Source organism: Chelon labrosus (genome assembly GCF_963514085.1).
Source record: "Chelon labrosus genome assembly, chromosome: 3".
NCBI classification, from domain to species: Eukaryota; Metazoa; Chordata; class Actinopteri; order Mugiliformes; family Mugilidae; genus Chelon; species Chelon labrosus.
Window position 1 is genome coordinate 19,218,339 of NC_140339.1, and position 22,840 is coordinate 19,241,178.

Genomic DNA, 22,840 nt, shown 5'->3' on the forward strand with positions numbered 1-22,840 from the left:
AGAGCCAAATCCCCGCAAAACTGGCTGGGATTCTGACCTCACATTGCCGTGCCTGACTGACCTCAATTACCATTGGCAGGCCAGGGTGGTTGTGACCATTTAGGCAGATTATATGAAAAGGATCACACGTTCCTAAATGCCACAGACTAGCTGGCATTTGAAAAAAGTTTTATCTCTGGGCCTCCAAAAGTCGCGGGCTGCCACTGGTCCCTGTGCCATCGCCAAGTTAACTGTCATTGCTGACTTAATCTGCCATATCACAGGAAGCTTTTGCTGACTATGGAATAATGACATGCTGATGCTTATCTCGCATTATTTCCTCTCAGAGGACAACTTAAAGGCTACATCTGAATAAAATCAGCGTTGTCTACATACTGTATGTTGCAGAGGAAGAGGAGAGGATGATACCGGATGAATCCTCAAGTGTAAACTACATAAAGATGGGAAAGAAAATCTATTCAAAAGATACTGTATGTTCCGCAAAAACTCTCCACAGACACCTCATCACAAAGGGGGCTTATACAGTACGTATTTGTATTATCTACAAGCTGCCTGCTATCACCTGGAAATTAGACTTTAGGTATATATACTCAAGAGCTTCTAAACAGCTTTAGTGGATGACCCAATATTAGTTTTCACAATATCAGTGTCCTTGGTGTGATGACTCTTAAAGGGATTTATTTATTTCTTAGCGGTGGGGTCGTATGACATACTCATGCATAGTGCTGTTACCTACCAAATGTTGGTTGGCAAGGCCCAAGTTTGAAGAAGTAGAAAGAAGCACAGCACACGACTCATGCAATGGGTTACTATGTACAGGGTCAGCCGCACAACATATCAATGTCAGTTCAAGTGTGGGCCATATCACCACTTTATCTTGCTGTCAGACGACCTTTTCTGAAAGAGAACTGATCGGGCTTGTGCTCTTTTCAAAGCCACCAGAATACACTGGCAAAAACAGTAATTTTACCTCACAGGGCGTGGCTGGTCTACTGCTGCCTTGATTGGTTAGATTTATTTATCAAAGTCAGAATTACTGTGTTGAAACACCAAAGACACACCAGCAAAACTTCTGAGGAAATTACTGTCCAAGTGAAAGGAGTACGGTTGCTTGTATGTTTCACTGCTAAAGAAAACGGCAGTTAAAGGAGTGATGGAGTGTCTTAAGTGTAAATCATTCACGAGCCAACTAAAGTTTTGCATGTAACATTCACACATGCCCGTATATTTACAGCTTGAAGTCAGACACTGCTGAATGGACACTAAAGAATAACTGGACTCTGAAGTGTGTGTGAACTTGACAGCTGTCGTTAACCTCTGCGCGTCATGCATGATAAACTGAGTACATGTAACTGAAATGTTTTGCAGTAAGAAAACATCTTAAATCTAAAATTGAGAGCACAAATCTGTAAGAGGATTTTGTAGTATCTTAGGGTATCTTCATTCAAACTCAGAGGACGTGAATCACAGGTGTTTTTTTTAAAGACAGTTTACTAAATCTACACATTCTCCTAATTTACTTGCTCTTCTTTGCACTAAAACAAATGGAAAAGGTCTGGAGTCGTTCTTACTTATGGGTTATTATTCTGTTATGTTACCGGCCCGGCCCCCTTGAGATCAAATATGTGGCCATCGAACTAAAATGAGTTTGACACCCCTGATGCAAATGAACAAAATACTAGTCAATGTTCTTTTACTTTGGTACTATCCATGTCTAAACTTGTGTTAATCACCCACAATTATTAATATATAATGTGTTTTTCTTCATTGAACACATATAAAATGTAACTGCTAAATACATTGTTCCCAAAAAACAATGATGATGTGTATGCACGTCCCTGCTCACACTGAGTCAGATAGGAAACCCAAACAGTGTTAGTGAAACATGTTGGAAAAAATGTGCAATGTCATGCAATTAAAAAGATCTACCAAACAGACGGTAAAAAAAAAAAAAAAAAAATACACACACACACGCAATTAAATGAGTCATAAAGATGCCGACATAAAACCTGACTGTTTAATCAACACTCAAACACACATGACAAGCGTGTTACAAATCATGCACAGGTGGAGACAACAACCAGAAAGGGTTTGTGGGTTTCAGGTTATCAATTGCTCAGTCAAATGCACTTCCTTGAGGAAATTAGATGTGGTCCATGATAAAAGGAGACAGTTAATAATTAGTGCTCACTTTTCAACTAATATGTTCCTTTTCCTGTGTTTGATTATTTACAGTTTTGATTAGGAGTCTTAATTAAGGTTGTAGTGGAAAGTAAACTCAGCTACATCCAATTTATACTCTTTTATTTGCAGGAAAATATTTAAAGTGACCCATTAAAATGCCATAAAAGATTAATTTAGAGTGATTTATTTATTGGTGGTTGTTTGGATTATGACACACAGCTCAACAGCTATGTCACAGATTATAAACTTTACTATATCTGACTCACATTTAGAAACAATAAAGCTTGTTTGTAAATGTGATTTTTTTTAAAACCTGTGCTTATCTCTTTTTTTTTATATCAAAGTAATGGCTCACTGACAATACATAATCTATCATGGCTTGCTTATCTGCAGAGAAGTATGAGCTTAATCACCTCATTACAGTGTTGTAGTCTTTGTTGTATGGGTTTTACGCCCACGTCTTTTGTCTTGACCAAGATTCACTGCTCACATCAACCTCTTTGTGGCAAAAGATTGGAGAGACTCACTGTGTGCTTACCTGCCAGAAACTAAATATCAGACAAAGTGAGAGATTAATTGTGAAAGAGAGCATCTAGGCACTAAAATGAGACAGATCTTTTCTCAGGAGTTGGAGGAGAAATAGATAAAAACCTATATCCCTTACATGTCGTGGAATTCTGTCTCTGATGGCTTAAACAACAATAACAAAAAGATGAGTCTTTCTTTAAAAACATATTAAATGTTGCTGAAGACAAAACATTTCACTGTGTTTATCAGGCTTTTTTTTGTGGTATCTCAGTCAATAACTTTATTTACACTGATCAGCCACAAAATTAAAACCACTGACATGCGGAGTGAATAACATTGACCATCTTGTGATGATTCAGTCTTCTTCTGGGAAACTTTTGGACCTGGCATTCATGTGGATGTTACTTAGACATGTACCACCCACCTAGACCAGACCAGACACCCCCACCCCAGAGCAATGACACTCCTTGATGGCAGCAGCCATCCCCAGCAGGATGCAGCCTGTCACAGGCACACACACACAAACACTTTAGGAACAACTCAGAAAACATGAAGAACAGGTGTTGACCTGTCCTCCAAATTCCCAAACTGATCAGTTTATGTACACACAAGCATAGAGAACGGTGAGGAATAAATTAAGCTACCTGGTACGTTTTTCTGCATTATCACAATGCCAGGTTTGCCTAGGTGTGCTGGTGCAACAGACTTTAACACAGTCAAAGTACTCACCAGAAAGGCTGGCATCCTGGACAAACCCCTCCATGTGACATCCCCCATAACTCCTGGCTAATTTTCATAGGGACTCTCTTGTGAACACAATAAACACAACCCCATTTCAAGCCAAGGCAACAGATGCACCTTTCTATGCTACTTTTTAGTAGAAAAATCAATAAATTACATAACCTTTTTTTTTCATACATTGCTGCACTAGACATTTCATGTGTTCTTCACTTGCATGGTCACGTATTTACAGCTCTCTCAACCACTTTGCATTTGTGGGCTCTGCGGGACATTTACACAAAACATTGCAGGTTAAGGGCCAAGAAGATCCTGGAACAGGCCAGTCACCCCGGACACTCTGTCTTCTCCCTACTACCACTGGGCCGGCGTTTCTGCTGCCTGAGGACAAAGACTGAGAGGCTGAAGAAGAGTTTCTATCCACATGCCATCCGTCTATCCAACTCTGAACCTTAAACTGGACCTATACCGCTGCACCACTGCACTTTAGTCACATAGCTGTTTTCAATACTGTTTCAATGTGCATATATATGAGCTAGCTACCCCCCTCTAAGTGTACATTTAAAGTTTACAGTCTATATTTTATTTTTATGAGTTTTACATTTACAATTGTTTACCTTGTGTGTTATGTGCAATTATTACTGTTTTACTGTGGTACTTTTTTACTACTGGCTGCAGGTGCAAAAAAAAATTTCACTGTGCATTGTACTATGTATAACTGTGCATGTGACAAATAAAACCTTATCTTATCTTATCGCATCTCTTTTATGTCTCTTTCTGTCAGTGTGCATTTAATTAGAAACACTTAATTGTTTGGCAATAATGCTAGCTATCTATCTATAAATCTACCAAGCTTTAAAAAAAGCCAATCCTAAATTTAGCCTTTTCTCAGTTGTTTATGTTTAAACTGCACTGAAGCAGCAACACGTCTCGTTTCAACCACTGAGCAGTTTTGGAAACCCCCTCTGCTCTGTCTCGTATCCTGAACTGACACCTCAACACAGCGCTCGGTCGGGGGCGGGACTTCCGGTTTAGCTCACCCGGAAGATTCGGATGCAAGTTTCACGGCTCGACCGTGCATCCATATGCTCGCTACTTTAAACGTTTTAATGTGATATAGGCGCTTTTCTATACTGTAGTATTTGCAACAATGTTATCTTTAGACTTTCTCGACGATGTCCGTCGCATGAACAAGCGGCAGGTAGGTGCCGGAGCGTTAGTTTACTCTCATGTTACGGCTGTCTCTTTGTATGGTGGGAGAGCTCGGAGCTAACGGCTGCTAGCCGCAGACCGCCTTTAACGTTGCAGCCTGTCTCTCAGTTGTTAGCGACCTACAAAGTGAGCTACTGTATGCACACATGTCCCCAGGTGCTCCTCCATATTCACCAGCTTAAAATACATTTGTAAACCTCGGCTCGACAGTAATTCTAACTCGACTGTAGCTAGCTATGTTTCTCATTTTATCACACTATTGTTGTGGCTCCGCTAGCAAAACTCTGAACGCCAGATGTGCTAAGAATGAGTGTCTTTTATTTTACAAACATGTCGGGGAATAATAATGTTATAAAGCTGCTTTGGTTTGCTTATAGTTAACCGCTAGTTGTACATGCACACTTATTATCCGAGAGACTGTTGCACTGATTAGATTTTCCATATGTGTTTGCAGCTTTATTACCAGGTGCTGAACTTTGGTATGATTGTTTCCTCTGCGCTGATGATCTGGAAGGGACTGATGGTGGTCACCGGCAGTGAGAGTCCTATTGTTGTTGTTCTCAGGTAAGAAAGTTTAATTTAGCATCATCACGCTCTGCTAGTGAGAATTAAGGTTGAAGAAATGGCAGACATGTCCCCATGGTTGGTAGGTACAGTAAAGAACATACCAAGGTATTAAAGCCAGTTTTACCCAGAATAAAGCACTACACTGTCTGTAGTCTAATGCTGATTCAAAAGGAGAACCTCTGTGTCATCCTAAGAAATGTGTAACTCAGCCTTTCCCTTGTAAAATAATAACAGGAGACAATAAGAGGTTAAGATGTTTTAGGCAGTTCCATGGGCTACCAACTTCCTTGTTCCACAACAATCGTGCTGATATTCATAATTATAGCCCTGTGAGATCAAACAGGAAACGATTGTAACACATTTTAATCTGATTGAGTGGAGTGGTTTCGTCAAGTGATAATCTGTCCAACGGGGGGGAAAAAACCACTAACACTCGATCTGGTGGTTTTGTAGAATGAATGCATTCTTACTGAGCGTGTTTGCACCATTTGAGGTGAACATGCAAAGGTTCAGTCATGTGAAGTAAAGAGTGTCGGGGGGGGAAAAAGAAAAAAAAAGGTTGTTCAAACAAGTGTTTCAAAACCTAAGCAAACCCGGAATTGATTTGGGCAGCAGTGCTGAAAAGTGGGTCTCTCTTGGTCATCATCTTCTTTTGAATAAATTCAGTGTTGTTGGTGAAATAACGTCTCCTGCTATATTTCCACAGCAGGTAGAACAACGTTGACAAAAAAAAGAATCAAATTGATGTTTTGGAGCACGAAAATGGCCCACGTAGCTCATTTTAGTGTCCATGTTGGAAGTTAAATTGGAATATCTAATTGGGATCTAATTTAATCTGGTTAACAAAATATTGTTCATGTAAACATATCACTTGAGACTGCTGGATAGCTTTTCATTCTCCCATTTGTGATTGCACAGCAGCAGTCTTTCATCATCATTTGGGTTCTTTATAATTCTATTAGCATTTCTGTTGTGAAGTTCATAATAGTCCCGGCGGGGTGAACTTTATACGGAATTAAATGAGACAAATTATTCAGAGACTCTGACTTCATGTGAAAGATCTGATATTGATTCATAAAATCCCCCATTCTGATTATGTTAAATAAATATCTTAAATCTTGTGAGGCCACGCAACGAGGTCAATCCACATGTGATGGACATCCAAAACATGACAGAACTTACATCTCTCAGAGCTCCGTCAGACCTGAAAGCTAATTGGATTTAAAAAAAAATGTGACCATGGCGAAGAGCTGCACAAGAGCAGTTGACTGCAGTTTATATATAATACAAACTGGGCAATGTTGAACTCCCATGTTCAAAATAGTTGTTAATACAGGTCTTTGCAAAGATTATAATTTGCTAGTAGACAGATAGTTAGGTTCCTAATTTCCTAAAGGAAACAAGTGATTTACACAGTATGTTATTGAGAGTGGTAATGTCATCTTTAATTTTTCACATGGCACAGTCTAATTTTGTTAATTTGTATGTGCTTCATTTCAGTGGGAGTATGGAGCCAGCTTTCCACAGAGGAGACCTCTTGTTTCTGACCAACCGTGTAGAGGATCCCATTAGAGTCGGAGAGATTGTTGTCTTCAGGATAGAAGGCAGAGAGATCCCAATAGTACACAGAGTACTAAAGATCCACGAAAAGTATGATGTGTTTTTTGTTTTTTGTTTTTTTTAGTGTTGTGTCCATGAGGAAGTTACTACTTCCAGTATTGCAGGATCCCGTTCCTGCCTGCCAAAACTGCCAATGCTGTTTATAATGCTGAATGTGAAAAGCCATCTGAGATAATGTATTGAGAAGCCTCTGTGATATTTCACGCTCATCGCGCATCCTCATCCAGATATACTGTGTTGAAAAAAAGAGGAACTTGGTGTACGTCGTGTTCTCAAAATCACAGAGATGCTTTGTTCACAGGGAAAACGGAGACATTAAGTTCTTGACCAAAGGAGACAACAATGCAGTGGATGACCGAGGACTGTACAAGCAGGGCCAACACTGGCTGGAGAAAAAAGACGTGGTGGGACGAGCTAGGGGGTAAGTGTTTTGGTTTGAAAAAATATAATAATAGTGGAAATCAGGGATTCGGTTGATTGTTTTGATCCTGTGGTCATTGGATCACTTTTCTGGTTAGTTCATCAAATGGGAAAGGGAGGTTATTTTCCAGATGTACACACTGGTGAGTGATGGACACCCCAGAGCTTCTTTCTCCTGGGTGGAAAAACTGTAGTGCGTAGTAGTCCAGATTCTAGGTGTAGTACTGAGCTGTAAAGTGATACGGTTGTATCTGAGCTATTTTATGATATTTTAAAATATCTCAGAAACATACTTCAGACTAGTGCCTTGAGCTTGTCTGTTCAAAATAATGCCAAAACAAAATTGTAAAAGGGCAAACTGTGAAAATTAAGAAGGAGATGTGTTAAATTGGAACAAAAAGACTGCCTTTCACCACCACATTTCTGCTTGAGGTTCCCACAATAAAAGGAACACTTTTACAACAGATTCAAGTACAATAGCCCCCTTTGTCTTTGAGACTAACTGACAAGGTCATTGGCATAAAACAGCAATTTCAGATCTTTGTTGTTAAAGGTTTGGGGATTAGGGTTGCTGTTATCTCTGCTAGTTCATCTTTATGTAACAAAGTTGGATGAAGACAGTTCATCCTACTTGTCAGTGCTTGTCCTTATGCACAAGAGGGAAAGCAAGGGCACTGAACACTTTGTGTCAGAGCAGCTGTTCATCCTTGAAATTTGTCGTCTAATTATGTTTCACAAGGAGTCTGGCCTCAGTTTTTCTCTGTATTCAAGTCGTTTTGACAGGTTTTACCTAAAGTTTTCAACCTGGATGTGTAGTTTGATGCTGTGGGTTAACGGGAACGGCACCAAACATACCTATGGCGTCGGTTTTGATTTATAAATCAGTCTCAGATTACAGTGCGTGCTATTAGGATCATGCCAAATGATCCTACATGTTATCGCTATAAGTGAATTTACATTATGTCAATTTACTAAAATTATATAATCAATCGTGAGACATGTGACAGTAAATGTCATCTCTCTGCATCTTAATATTGAAAAAGACACTGCCACGCTACGCAGAGTTTGTTCTCCCTCACTCACTTTCTGCAGTCAATTTGGTTTCATGTAATGTGGGAGAAAGTCACAAAATATTTGTTCATTGACTGGGAAACCATTATTTTACGCCTCTGTGTGTTTTTATTGTAGAAGTGACAATACATTTTATTATTTGTGTAATGTAAATTAAAAATATGTTTTATAGATGAAATGTCTTTAAAGTAAGTGTCTTATCATCCCCAGGTTTGTGCCATACATTGGAATTGTCACCATTCTCATGAACGATTACCCCAAATTCAAAGTAAGTCGACATACCCGTTAATTAGCCCCTCATTTTCTTACTACCTAAAAATTCTGTGCAAGTGATTCATCTGTGTTTTCATTCTGCAGTATGCTGTTCTCTTCCTGCTGGGTCTCTTCGTGTTGGTCCATCGGGAGTGAGGTACCCAAGCTTCAGCACTCAAGAAGGATAAACGTCCAGGAAACCTCAGTCATGCCTTTCAAAACAGAATTAAGTTACACTTTGTCAAAACCCAACTGGCTTTTTGTACCATTTGTTTGAACATTTTGTAGAAACGTGGATAGGGTGTTTACATTTGAAAAATCCAAGCTTTAAAAAAATATTTTTGTGAGGGAACCAGGTTAGGTTTAGTTTCAAGTCGATCTTTATTTGTAATCTACAGAATGTGAAGCTGCATTCTTAAAAGAGGAGTTCAGTCTTGTTTCTTTCCTGTTGAATCATTGTCTTTGAGAAAGATATGTGAAGTATTTTATGAATATTAAATATTAAATCTGGTTACCATTCACTTTGGATTATTTTAACTCTTTGCCTCATTTTCCTTTGACCAGTGTTCAACAGTAACTGCTTTTATGTCTCTCCATTATTTGTTTATTTGACTCTCAAGGAATATATTTTACACGAATCTTATTTTAGTCAGAAACCCTCTATAATGTTAATTTACTGATTCAGATATTCTGTAAAACCAGTACCAACAGCTGTTACATTCTTGTGAGTTGTTCCAGATATGATTTGTTGCTCACTTCATTTGTTGTAAATTAAATGGTGTAATGGCTTGTTTGCCAGATTTCTCTACAAAGGTCACAGGAGTGGGGCACAGGTGTTTGTAAGTGGGCCGAGCTCTTCATGAGTGCAGACATGCTTTGGGCATTAACCTTGTTTCTGTTCTCTTTGTTAATAAAACACGAGCGCACTTCAGTGTTCTTGCAATCAAGGTAAATTCTGTCGTGCCTACCCAGCAGAGACGTGTAATCATACCGTGATATGGATCAACATATAATCTTAATATGGATCCACTTGAAATTCTATCAGGGCACTTGAACTCTGACTGAAACTGATTGCATCTGGCTGCAGTCTTTGTTAGATGTCATCGAAAGACCTTGATCGAAAGGTGGGTTCTTTATTACTTAAGTGGTCACAATTTCTGGTATTCATAAATTACATGCCACATGGATTATTAGGGAATCTTGTCAACATTGGAGCGTCCTTTTATAAACTCCCTGATTTTTGGATCAATCTTCATCATCAATCATCAGTCTTTTATAAATTATGCAGTGTCTCATATGGATTAGGCTCAAATCGTTACATTGACTGTTCCACTTTAGTGCGGCCCTCAAAGAATAAAGGGCCACCAAGTAACCTTAGGCTGTAGTCTCATGGATTGTCCTATGAAATGAACTGTACCCTCAACTGCTTTGAGATTCAAATACCCACATGTTCTAAGGAGACCGTGTTGCGGCTGTCTCTGTTCATTTAATCTGTGAACATGGGGAGAGGGATGCTGTGATGGTCAGACAGTCCTCTAATTAGACTGACATTCAGCTGTGCTGAATTTCCCTAAATCGCACGTATGTGTTTTAATGTCAGAGGTTATTAAAAGAGCATGAAGCTGCAGCTCTTCCTCTATACTTGCAACTTTAGCACCCTGAAGTGACAGAGAGGCCATCTGTCTTATCGGCTCTAAATTAGCAGTGAGAACCAGCAGGTTCTCCTGTCCTCAGAGGACTGATGGTGATCACAGTAGCATGTTGCAACTGGCCAAATGTCATGTTGCTCATTGTAAGGGGCCAGGCTTGGCCGTGGGAGAGGGATGGGAATAACAGGAGGGATCCAAGCAGAAAATTATGCATTGATTGAGTAAGGCATAGCTACCCCCTGTGCCATTTTGTGATTCTAACCACAGTTTACACCAGCACGCACAACCAAGGAGTCACCAGTTTATGAAGCTTTATCAAATCATTTAAATATAGCCCAGCCTATATGCTTTGGTGTAGGATATTTGATTGGATTTATATAAACTGTAGGAGCATGGTGAATACTTCTTGAGGAACTTTCCTCAAAGAAATGCAGAGCACCTCCATCCACAACACATATTTTATCTTCTGTAGAAACATCTGGAAAGACTTCAACCTTTAACAGGAAAAATAACAAGCATGCCACAATTTATCAACCCGCACTGGATATTTGCGCACTGATGTGTTGCTGCTCGTATTTGGGTGGCTGACAAGCCCTAAATTACAGATGAATCATGTTGTCCTTTACGCACACGCAGAGACGCGGTCCAACGACACCTTAACAATTTGTCGAGTGACTTCACTTCTGTGTATGCAGTAGGTTGAATGAAAAGCACACGCAACATAAACAGAGCCCACCCCAGTCTGGAGAGCCTATAAAAGAGGGATGCGTCTCAGCCATCCACGACCAACAGGAGACACTTGGAAATTTGCGCCCTGGAGGACAGCTCGCCAGTTCGCGTCGAGATGAAAGGGTTTACAGTGAATAATGTCTGCCAGTGTGGCTTATTTACGTATCTGTTCTTATTTTCGTTCATGTCTTTCACCACTGCAGTCAGTTTCGACCTGACTGAGCTAAGGAATAAAGTTGCAAAAATCAAAGTGAATCCAAGAGGCAATCTTTGGGCGACAGGTAAGAATCGTTTTTTTATTTTTTTATTATTATTATTATTTTATTTTCATTCTCCACTGTGGACCAGTTGATCAAATTTGTGTTGGATCCTATCTAATTTCACATGTATGTTCATTTATAATAGTCTACATTTCTTTTTACGTCATCATGTTGATTGTGTCGTGCTTTTAAAACCGTTTTCTCTCCAGTTTTCACCTTGTTAAAGTCAGCGTTAATGAGCGTTTCCTTGGGTTTGACAGGACACTTCATGGGCAAGAAGAGTGTGATGGATGCCCCCCTCCTGCCCTCAGCTGAGGACCAGGGTGTTGATGCGCTGGAAGTCGCCCTTCCTGCGCGGCAGAGCGCGCTCGGAGAGCTTTTCCAAGAGTTTCTGCGGGTGGCGTTGCAAGCGCAGGTGGATACGCAAGAGAGCTTCTCGAAAAATCAGGTGAGAGAAACACACTCCTCACTGTCGCAACATTTTCTTTACACGTATTTGAAAACTAGATTTAAAAAAAAAAAAATCTAAATTTGATCTGATTTGAACTCTCTGTTCCAGGAGGCGGACCTGTTGATGAAGATTTTAGAAAACTACATCCAGAGCAGAAAGTGAGGCGGTGGGCGTGAAAATGTGGCGCGCATGAACACGGATCCGAGGTCACCTGGCCTCGTGGGTTAAAATAAATAAATCAGAAACAGTCTACAGTCTCCTGCTCATCATGATTGTAATTCGGGCTGCTGTAAACGCCACTCAGCCTACAACTCATGTTCCATGTGCAATACAGCATTTACCAATTTATTTTGATGAATATATATGAAACTGTCTTGTCGTTAATTTAGTTGTTTATATGAAATAAAATACTTATTTGCAATACTTTGACTCTGATGTTGGACCATCTTGAATAATGTGGAAGCTAAATGACACACTGACGTCATTATAGCTCCACCACTGGGGTTCTTTTTTGGTTTCTAACCTTTCCTTGGAGGGTAATGGAGAAAACAGAATAGACTTAACTGAAACATTTTATGTCCAGACGCCTCTTTAGTGAGATGAGTTTGACTCATTCTTTGCTTGCACTTCTGGCCTCATAGATGGCAGCTTTTAGAATGTATGTTGCGCTTAAGGGCCTGAAATGAACCCAGACCACTTTCGGTAATTATAGTTAGCCTGTGCCGGGTAGGCTTTACAGAAAGAGACTGAACATCTGAGAGGCGGCGCCCTGTTTTCCTCTGCAGGGGTTTTATACACATGACCTTCACAGGTCCTATCTACAGGTCCATCATGCTGACGTTCAGCATTTGCAAGATTTTTCACCCTTTTGTGCTACGTTCTTAAAATACGTGCAAAATAACGCTTACGTAAATATGTAGGCAGCTTACATAAATCACATTTCTTAGTTTGCTGAATACTTCAACGTGGAATCAATATCGTCTTTTGTACTTTATTTTTTTTCTGTCCTTTGCATAAAGGGATGATCTTTCCTCTCGATCGATAGTGGTGGAGTGAAGTGAAGTGAGATGGTCCATGCAGCTTCTCTGCCTCGGGCTTATCCGTTGATTTAGACACCGGCAGGCTATTTCAATAGCCCTCCCACAAGGCCCTTTTACTCCTTCATGTCATTTTAAGGTGTGGAATGTGCTCCATGTTCAGCTTGGTCTGAGTTCACGAAGTATTTACAGACTCTGAATAATGGATATCTGGTTAACACCAGCATTTAGACTCAGTAAGTGACAGAGAAAACATAATGATAAGAATAATCTCAGTTATTAATTTACACATTTCTAAAGCAGTGAAGTAACACAGTCCTAACAGTCCTGGGGAAAACAAAATCCTGTCCTCACAAAGGTTACAATATTCAGTTTCGGATAAAACAGTTTCAGACTGGCGCTATTGTGTTCTATTGTGTTGACGTCTATTGTGTTACAATTGGATGGTGCGTCTACTTTTATTGTTAGAAATGGTAAAAAAATAAAATTACCCATACATTTACCCTTTCGTATAGGACTTTAGACTTTTTGTTCCACTAGCATCTAATTAAGTCTTTGTTCAGAGCTTTTTTAAAACAGAATCAAGTTTGCCACAATATTTTTTCCATAAAAACAGCAGCTTTGAGGTCATGGAATTTTCAGGTGCAAGACATTGCACACAAGTAGGTTAGTGGGTTAGAAAATTGGGTACAATTTAATAAAAGAGCCTGTTCAGTAGTTTACGGGAGATTTATGAAAGAAAAGCTTTCAAACTTGTGTTTGTAACTTTGATGAGCAGAGTGAATAAAAAAAAAAGATGTTCTAGAGGATTTCTTTTGGATATGTATGTGTTCTGGGTCTTTTGCAGTTGTTGCATGAACACACAAACTATGCCAGGCTTTATTTGAGTGCCAGGAGAAATGTCCTCTCCAAACACAAATACAGTGTCTTCTTTCATTAATTACAAATGTTAGGCGAGTGCATGGTGATCTGTTGCACACGGAAGTTTAACGCATTAATAGCATAATTATGAGTTAGGGTGTATGTGTGTTTGGTGGGGTGGGGGGTGTAACTGAGCGACTAATGTCTTCTCATGACTCAAACTTGCAGATCCAAACATGCTTGAGTGTTAACCATTGTGAAAGGTGACGTTTCCACACAATTTGAGCTTCCCCACCCCTGGGGGAATGAGAGCAATTTACACTGAATTTTCTCCATTGCTCACATAGATTCTTCATTCCTTCATATGTTGTGGTTTAACCATTCTTTCTGTTGACCTACACAAGTGAACAGTGAGAGTCCATGCTCGCCCAGGCGAAGAAAATGATATTCCAGCACAGATGAGATTCTACTAAAATCTTTTCACTTTGATTAGAGTCAATCAAAGTAAAAGTCATAGACTAAATAAATCTGGGCCTAAACAGGGGTAGAGAAGAATCTTTGAGGCATTTGAGGTGTGCACAAGTTCAAATCAGGAAGACACCTTAGAAATGGCCTGAATTTGATATTTAGTGTAGATGGTCATGATGAGTCCACTCACTATTTGTTGTGATATTTCAAATGGAAAGTAAAATACTTTAAATGTTGCTTAAAACACAGTCCAGTTATGTTTTATAAAGCAGCAGTGTGGCTGTTAAATAATTCAAATAAGCACAAAACCATATAAAAGTTCTACCATAAATCTTAAGATAATGCTGTGGCTCATTCAGCTAAATAAAATCAGATAAAAGCAATCAGCAGCCATCACAGGTTTCCTCGTCTTGAAGAGATCGAATGGGATGCTAGTATTTTTATTTATATCACAGAGACTAAAAGAATGCATCTGTCACTGAAATGGGTGCAGTGTCATCCACATCATGGCTTGTTGTCCCAAACTGCCGCTGTGACAAATGACTTACCGGCAGGGATTTGTATCGAGGCTTAATGAACGGCAACAGATTTACTGTAAGTCATTTGTAGTGATGACGCTGTTTCTTGGACAGTTTTGGCTTTCTGCAAAAAAACAAAAAGAATCACACTTTTAAATTGAACAAGTACAAGCTTATAGAAAATGACACACAATATGGCAATATTCTCACTGAGCAACTCAATCGGCATGTGAGTTTTTTTTTTTAGAATTGCTGCGCTTGTCATGTGCGTCTCTATAATGAATTGTAATCAAGTCCTGAATGTGGAGACGGCTCTCTCTGGATATTGTACTAATGAAATATCTCTCATCTGACAAGTAAAACAGTGTGTAAACTCAATTAAATCTTTTCTGTTCCATAAAGCTCTAAACTCATTGGCCCAAATGTATGCCATATGATGTAAAATATTGTGATTTTCATCAGCTATACAAACTTTAATAGAGTTACTGACATTTTCACTGCAAGGTAACGAGCTGCAGACATATGACCTACATTTATGGGCATGTCTCTGCCTTTGGGACGTCGTCGTGTGATTGCCTCCTCACACATATTGTCCTTCCTTGTTCAATATTGTCCTGTTTTAGTAATGACTTAAACGGCCAACAGGTAAACTTTATGCATAATTCACACAGTGGATGTTTACTACGCCATGTTAGGCAGCCTCGGCTTCTTCTGGCATTTGTAAGTTCTATGGTTGTTCAGTCTGGACACCAAAAGCGGACAGAGACAGATGTAGAAAGCTTTCACTTAATAAATCCAAGGCTTTGGGCAGCAGTCCAAGTCATTATTGATTGAGTGTCGCAACTCATTTTCAATTGAGCAATCTATCTTGCTCATAGGACACACACAGAAGGTTCATTCATTTCTGCCAAGGGGCTGTGCGGGTGCTCTGCATATATTATTATTTATTCAAGCCTGAGACTGAACATCTGAAATATTGATGCAGTTAAAATAAGGATTATCATTATCATTGTTGTGCGGTGTTCTTACCAACTGCTTACTCTTGAAAAATCTAGTCTCTCACAATGGCAGTATAAAAAGTGGAAATGACACAGTGCCACCCTCTGGTATGAAATCTCTTACTACACATCAGTGGCATCTCGGTGCAGACTTTGCCCGATATTCCAAATGATTCCAGCTAAAGTTTTGTGGACCACCTGGTTATGTTCATGTCTTTTCAGTTGTGATCTCCTGACTTTTCCTTATCAGCTCAGATACTGTTTGTTTTATGACCAAATCCTTACAAAGCTTGACTTTCCCACCAGTCTCAGGTGTGTTAGTGCTAATTTGTTTTGGGAATGTTTGCTTGTCGGCACATTAAACCAACCAGTGAATAATATACCTGCAAAATACATGCAGCCACATAAAAAAAACAAAAAACAAAACAACTTTGCTGTCTACTTTAATAATATTGCACTGATATTAAACTCTCCTCTTTTCCATGACGGAAACAGTTATTAACTGTGTTTACTGCAGTACATTAACCTTAAGCAAACGTATTATTTGGATTCATATAAGGCATATCTTTATTATATGTATTATGTATTTATTATAAAATTCACACACACAGACAGGTGAGCTGCAGGCTCTCAGGTGAGCTTTGATGTCACAGTGAAATATCAAATCAGTTCAATTGCTCACTCAGACATATATAATCTTTTGTAATGCTGGTGAAAAAGAATAAATCTCTTGAGCTATACCGAGCGCATCAGCAAACTGAAACAGCAGAATCAAACAGTGGTTTAAAAATAGCGACAGCATACTGAATGTGAATGTTTCACATTAAGAACAGACGGATGCTTCTCCAACACACATGGAATATAAGCATGTCATTTAAAAGGCTTATAGGCTGTCCATCAAGGAGCATGAGGGGCACACGTACAGAGCCAAAACCAGGCTGGCTTTGCGTGAAAATATGAGAACCAAACGGTAAATGGTTCCTTTACAGAAAATGTCTATTTTTTCATATCGGTATGCAAAACTTCCACGCTCACATGCTCCATCATTACAGCTGACTACTGCTGAAATACTCAGGTGAAGAAGCTGCTGGTAGATGTGCAGAGGCAAACACAAAAAGTATGTTATGTTGACGAAATCATCTGCTGTATGCAGATATAAAATGATACATTAATTCTTTCTAATAACAACACAAAGCCCAAACAAATGAACTAGAACTTCACATAAAATAAACTCTTACCTATGTTACAGAGATCAGTATTAAAATAGCTGACTGAAGACTGTTTTGAATTTGGAATTCGTCACCGGACCACGTGACCCTCCTCTACCCTTTGCTGCGACTTGATTGGTGGAGCCCAGAAGAATGCGCAGAGTGGGGCAGACCGAAGCCATTTTATTATTTTAACAGCAAATGTGCAGGTGCATCAATATATATCTATATTTTTAAATACACACATACCAACAGTTTTAACTTTTTCTCGACACCATGGGCCAGTGCGGGATTACGTCGTCCAAAACCGTCTTGGTGTTCCTCAACCTCATATTTTGGGTAAGAAAGCGGCAGATGTTTGAACAATGTGCAGCATCCCAGTGAGCGAGGCCAGGGATGGAGGAGAGATTAGCAGGCTAGCAGACTGCGCCAGAGATGCGCCGCAGTCCGGTAGAGAGGAGCGCACGTATGCGGACTCGGCGCGTCGTCCCAGTGGCTCTTTCGTGTTCACCGTGAGGCTTCATGAAGTCATATTGAAAACCAGTGCGGACAGCTGCAGTGTGTGTGTGTGTGTAGCTGCCGCCCACAAGTTACGGCTATGACGTTATGCAGCAGCTGAGTTTAGCCTCCAGCTATCTGAGCTACATCCCATCACTAACGGAGCGGCAGAGCTGCGTTCAAATGTATACGGAAAGCTATAAACTGAACTCTAAATGCTTTAGTTTAAGAGAAGACAATGAAACAAATGGTCCAGTTCACATTGCACCTGTCTAATATTCACATTAGCTTATAATATATATATATTTTTTTAAATATATATTTCTTTAATCATCTGTCTCTCACATTTCCTTCCCTTGCAATATGTTAATGAATACAGTATTGGCAGAGCAGGCTCCTTCTGTCTGTGTCTCTGAGTGTGCGTCTCAGTCTGTCTTTGTTTCTCTCCGCAGGCTGCAGCTGGGATCTTGTGCTACATTGGAGCCTACGTGTTCATCACATACGATGACTACGACCACTTCTTTCAAGATGTGTACACCCTGATTCCTGCTGTCATAATAATAGGCGTCGGTACTCTGCTTTTCATCATCGGCTTGATTGGCTGCTGCGCCACAATACGTGAAAGCTCCTGTGGCCTGGCAACTGTGAGTTTCGACTGCACTTGAAATGAGCTGAATGTGGACGGGGGGGGGGGGGGGGGGGGGGGGTTCACGAGGCGTTTCTGTCGCGCACTGTAGGAAGTGTCAGAAAAAATGCAAAGCAGCTTAAAGAATAGGTTCACAGCTTGCCACGCCTGTCTTAAATGAACCGTCAGCTGCCCTCATGACCGCTGAAATAGACCTTTCTTGTTGTGATCATTCATGCTGTTCATACTGGATCCTAAAGCGTCGCTCCTTTGTATTACTCCAGTGTAAGTGAGGGGAGTCAGTGTATTCTGCAAAAAAAGGTTTAATTGAAGCTAGTGTGATGCCTTAGATTCCCACGTTGATATGGTCCAAAGTGTCATTTCAGTGTGATTTCAGTGCAGCTTTGACATTAAATACCAAATGCATTTTGCATCAAAGGTGCACTTATTTATTTTTCCATCAATACATTGACAATACATTAGAAAGGGATCTTCTTACGAGCTTTTTCATTCATCATTGCGGCACTTTCCTGTTGTTTTAAGAGAGCCTTATTATGTACCCTTAACGATTTGGCACAAAAAAAAGTGTCTGGTAACAATTTTTTTTTTTTCTTTTCACACCAGTTTTTCTAATGACTTCCTATATGTTTATTGTCCTTTCAGTTTGCTGCCATTCTCCTGTTGGTTTTCTTAACAGAGTGTGTGGTCGTGGTGCTCGGCTACATATACAGGGCAAAGGTAAAGATTTTTTAAGCGTTTCCACCAGCGGAAATGCTGAATGTAACAACTAGACATCCTCTTGTCTTCTGCGGTACACTGCAGATTTCAGATAGATAGATAGATAGATAGATAGGTAGAAAAATAGAGTGAGTGTAACGTTCTAAAATCTTAGTGCTTGTTTCAGGCTAAAGGATGTGATGAATATAGTTATATGTATATGCAGTTTTAGCCAAATGCACTTTATAACCCTATGCTGCTACTGTTTAAAAACTCCCTTTCCCATGATGAATTAATGTTGATTCATTTAGCTGCTCTCATGTATTAATAGTCCGAGTCTGAGTCAGAGTGTTGCCAAAGGCAATGTAAATTAGTCCTATATTAATAACGTGAAAAATGTTTCTCTTTGGTAACATGCAAATACTGTAGCTGTGAAGGGAAGCGACTTACAGCTGTGTGGTTGTTTCAGGTAGAAAATGAGGTGAATCATTCCATCCAGAAGGTCTACAACGAGTACAACGGCACCAACTCTGATGCTCCAAGCCGCGCTATTGACTATGTGCAGAGGCAGGTGAGGAAAACTTTAGTTTTGATTACTTGGCAATGTTTCGTGTGATACATACATAAGATTCACCACTCGGCCTTATTCTCCTGCTAAGCTCCACTGCTGTGGGATCCACAACTATTCTGACTGGAGGAACACACGTTGGTTTAAAGAATCCAAGAACAACAGTGTCCCGGTCAGCTGCTGTCAACCCAGCATCAGCAACTGTACAGGCACTCTCACTCGGCCAGCAGATCTCTACCAAGAGGTACACACACCACATGTAGCTGTAATGCTTTTCTGTGATTGAACCGCTGACACTGACAGTAACTCTAAAAATTCTCTGATGATATTTCCTGTGCATTTTGGCACGTGAGACATGTGCTGTAAAACTCACGTTCGGTCCTTTATTTTCTCTCTCAGGGTTGTGAAGCTCTTGTTGTGAAGAAATTAAAGGAGATCATGATGTATGTCATATGGGCTGCATTAACTTTTGCAACCATACAGGTAAGAAACACATGACCGAATAGCCGGAAATGTTATGCTGTGCATTTCACACCTCAGGCTGTAGTTGTAAACCACAGAACAGCAACACAGACCAGTGCTCACACTGGCTGGCGATGCTTCAGTTTTAGTGCGATTATTTTCTCGTTTTCTAAAATCCAATTTTCAAGAAAAATGATGGCCAGTCACTAAACGGTTTGCAAGCGCGTAGTGATGAGAGCTTGCCAGACATCTGTCTCAATTTCCCAGTTAAATGCAGGTTAAATGCAACATTATAACAGAATTTGTATCAATTATATCCTGGACTGGAACAAAATGAAGGTGTCAAAACGTCCTGAAAGAGTTATTACAAGCGACATGAGCAGTTCAGAGCAATTTGGAAACAAATTCATATTCAAGCAACTTATCCTCATTTGAAAGTGAATACGAGGTATTCAAATTGAAAAGCTCACTGCAAATGACTGGCGTATAAGACATGGTGTCGTAGATACTGTTTAAATCAAGTCAAAACCCTGTTTCTTGGTTGCATAATTAAAGCTGCAGTAATGTCCGTCAGCACAAACCGAGCCGACAGCAGCTCTGACCTAAATGTGTCAGTTTAAGTATTACTTTCATGTTGAACGGCTCAGCATGATTGACAAGGAAACCCCAGCTCCAAAAGCAATGATGAATCACGTAATTTGACTATATAAACACACAAACAGACTTATTAAAGCATTCAATACTTCTTATATAGTGTAATTTATTGTTGTCTCCTAGACTATCCAGATGGTTGTTGTCAATTACAGTGCTATTTACAAATTTATCTGTAATTTTCCCCAGAAGGGAAAAGCACCTTATACAACAAAAAAAAACAGTTTTAATTCCTGTGTTGTGTGCCTGCAGATGCTGGGCATGCTCTGTGCCTGTGTGGTGCTCTGCAGGAGGAGTCATGACCCGGCGTATGAGCTGCTGGTCACCACCAACAGCTACGCATGAAGGACGCAGCCAGCCAACAAAGCACTCAACAAAAAAAAAAAATAAACAGGAGCTTCACCGGACATGTCCACACTAGTTATCAGCTGTAGTTACATAAGCCCAAGCACACCTTGCACAATTCATGATAAAGTAGCGAACACTGACAGCGTGGTTTGGGTGGGTGGGTTGGCTTTCAAGGGGAAAACCATTATTTATTGTCATGCTTTCTAACTTACTGTTACTTTAAATGTTTTATTTCTTTTCCTACAACTACTGAAACACTTAGAAAAGCCAAAGTTGTATATGGCTAGTTGACATTATTGATGTTGATGCAGACATTTTGTTTTCTTTTAATCGTGGCTACATGAAATTTGTGTTCATCGCCAGTGAGGAGGATGATGATGAGTAATTTGGAGCTTTTGTGTGAAAATGTGGTTGGGAGTTTTGTATGGAATGTATTTCCTTCTGTGCTAGTTTGCACTACGATTGGAGCTCTGGGATATTTGATGGCTGTTTAAATGCTATGTTAAAAAGAGCATGTACGCTATTTCTAGATCCCTGGTTTGAACAGACTTTGTGAAAATGGTAAATCTTTTTAACCATAGGACAGATCCAAGGTTTCGATCTCAGCTATTATAGCAATGCAGTCCAATATTTAAGACTTCATGGACACTGAAAGATGTAATGGAACAGCCCTGCATTTTGTTCTTAACGCCATGTTTGGTAGAAAAAGTTATGCATTTTCACAAATACGAAGGTTGTACAGTACAATAATGTACAGTACATAATGTTTTGGCTTAGCTTTTCCCCAGAATCAAGCTTCACTAGTGAGGCATTGCCAATATAGAAATTGTGAATCAAATCCTTTTGGCCTCCAGTGCCATCATTGGGAGTATTATCAGTGTTACCTGAAGACCTATATGTGTAGATTCAGTTTGGTAGAGACTTCCCTCTTCCTATTTAGTTTGATTGTTAGTTATAAAGCTGAATCAGAGAACTATAACACATTATTTTATACACATTTGTGAAATTGTGGTCCGTTTTAATATTTTTGAGCCGTTACGTTTACCTTTAAATATTTAGCTAGTGCTGCTGGGGGGTAAAAAAAAAAAGAAAAACAAAATTGTGTATAGACCGGAGAACAAATAAACTCATACATTTCAACTGGCCTGTTTTATTTGTAATTCCTTCTACGGATGTGCAAGCGAATTTTACCTATTAAACCAAACATACAGACTTGGAGAGTCGTGTGGAAAACATGTGTGGAAAACACATGTTTAAATAAATGACGATCAGATAAACAAATGAATTATACAAACTTTATTTTTGTATCTTAAACAGCTGCTACCATAGAAGATCTATTCAAAGGTTATAGAAAATACTTAATGGACAGCAGACTGCATATGATGAGGAACCTCTAACACCAGCATGCTACCTGACTCAAGTCAACAGCTGAAACTTCCTGGCACTGTTTGTTTAGACATAACAAAGAAAAAGAAACCCAGCTTGGATTCAAGGCGAGGGAAGACAGACATACATCTTTGTGGCAGAGAAAGATTCTCGTCTAATGTAAATCAGCTTGCCAAGTGTATACTGTATGTACACACATACAAGGAATTGGTTATTGCATTTAACCCATGCATTTGTACATACATAGACTAGTGAGCACACTTGGAGCAATGGGCGGCCACGCAAGGACCCCGGGGAGCAGTTGTTAGATGTTAGGTGCCTTGCTCAAGGGCACTGCAGCCATGGATGTAGAGAGGGTTCAAATAGGTAACCCCATGGTCCCAAATCCACTTCTCTGACCACTAGACCTCAGTTCTGTTAACGTCATAAGCACTTCGATGTATTTAAGAGTTACGCATGATTTGTCACATCAAATAGTACAGTCAATCATTCATTCATTCATTCATCTTCTGTAACCGCTTGTTCCTGTGAAGGGTTGCGGGGTCTGCTGGAGCCTATCCCAGCTGTCATCGGGCAAGAGGCGGGGTACACCCTGGACAAGTCGCCAGTCTATCGCGGGGCTTACGGTCAATCAAGGCTGCTCTATTTTCTTATCAGCAGATACATTTGTCTGTTTTATCTGATGATATTTGAATTTATGTTATAAGAAAGTATTGCTACGCATAATATAGCACTGGTACAATACCACTCTCTTCTGTTACCTCCTGAAACATTACATATCGACAGATCATGTCATTAGGAGCCATTCTAAAAA

The 22,840-nt window shown here is 39.8% G+C and overlaps 3 protein-coding genes across 3 annotated transcripts; all 3 read left to right on the forward strand.

The window, feature by feature from the left end:
• The first annotated feature begins 4,469 nt into the window (after positions 1-4,469).
• Positions 4,470-9,104, forward strand: sec11a (SEC11 homolog A, signal peptidase complex subunit). The gene is made up of 6 exons (XM_084574996.1): positions 4,470-4,651; positions 5,117-5,226; positions 6,730-6,879; positions 7,151-7,270; positions 8,551-8,608; positions 8,698-9,104. Exons 1-6 carry the CDS (start codon positions 4,601-4,603, stop codon positions 8,746-8,748), a joined length of 540 nt encoding a protein of 179 aa, XP_084431122.1. The 5' UTR covers positions 4,470-4,600; the 3' UTR covers positions 8,749-9,104.
• Positions 9,105-10,998: 1,894 nt separating this feature from the next.
• Positions 10,999-11,993, forward strand: nmbb (neuromedin Bb). The gene is made up of 3 exons (XM_084575073.1): positions 10,999-11,251; positions 11,491-11,678; positions 11,790-11,993. Exons 1-3 carry the CDS (start codon positions 11,086-11,088, stop codon positions 11,841-11,843), a joined length of 408 nt encoding a protein of 135 aa, XP_084431199.1. The 5' UTR covers positions 10,999-11,085; the 3' UTR covers positions 11,844-11,993.
• A 4,742-nt stretch (positions 11,994-16,735) lies between these two features.
• On the forward strand, positions 16,736-20,656 carry LOC311485940 (tetraspanin-3-like). Its single transcript, XM_084541670.1, has 7 exons — positions 16,736-17,110; positions 17,722-17,913; positions 18,558-18,632; positions 19,081-19,182; positions 19,271-19,423; positions 19,579-19,662; positions 20,545-20,656. Exons 1-7 carry the CDS (start codon positions 17,048-17,050, stop codon positions 20,635-20,637), a joined length of 762 nt encoding a protein of 253 aa, XP_084397796.1. The 5' UTR covers positions 16,736-17,047; the 3' UTR covers positions 20,638-20,656.
• The last annotated feature ends 2,184 nt before the right edge of the window (positions 20,657-22,840 follow it).

What these genes read in the sequence shown, in the direction of transcription:
- sec11a (XM_084574996.1), top strand. Translation starts at nt 4,601, where the DNA reads ATGTTATCTTTAGACTTTCTCGACGATGTCCGTCGCATGAACAAGCGG. An exon ending in GTCGCATGAACAAGCGGCAG is followed by an intron (nt 4,652 to 5,116) that starts GTAGGTGCCGGA and finishes ATGTGTTTGCAG; the next exon opens with CTTTATTACCAGGTGCTGAA. An exon ending in CCTATTGTTGTTGTTCTCAG is followed by an intron (nt 5,227 to 6,729) that starts GTAAGAAAGTTT and finishes GCTTCATTTCAG; the next exon opens with TGGGAGTATGGAGCCAGCTT.
- nmbb (XM_084575073.1), top strand. Translation starts at nt 11,086, where the DNA reads ATGAAAGGGTTTACAGTGAATAATGTCTGCCAGTGTGGCTTATTTACG. An exon ending in AGGCAATCTTTGGGCGACAG is followed by an intron (nt 11,252 to 11,490) that starts GTAAGAATCGTT and finishes TGGGTTTGACAG; the next exon opens with GACACTTCATGGGCAAGAAG. An exon ending in AGAGCTTCTCGAAAAATCAG is followed by an intron (nt 11,679 to 11,789) that starts GTGAGAGAAACA and finishes TCTCTGTTCCAG; the next exon opens with GAGGCGGACCTGTTGATGAA.
- LOC311485940 (XM_084541670.1), top strand. Translation starts at nt 17,048, where the DNA reads ATGGGCCAGTGCGGGATTACGTCGTCCAAAACCGTCTTGGTGTTCCTC. An exon ending in GCTCCTGTGGCCTGGCAACT is followed by an intron (nt 17,914 to 18,557) that starts GTGAGTTTCGAC and finishes TTGTCCTTTCAG; the next exon opens with TTTGCTGCCATTCTCCTGTT. An exon ending in GCTACATATACAGGGCAAAG is followed by an intron (nt 18,633 to 19,080) that starts GTAAAGATTTTT and finishes TGGTTGTTTCAG; the next exon opens with GTAGAAAATGAGGTGAATCA.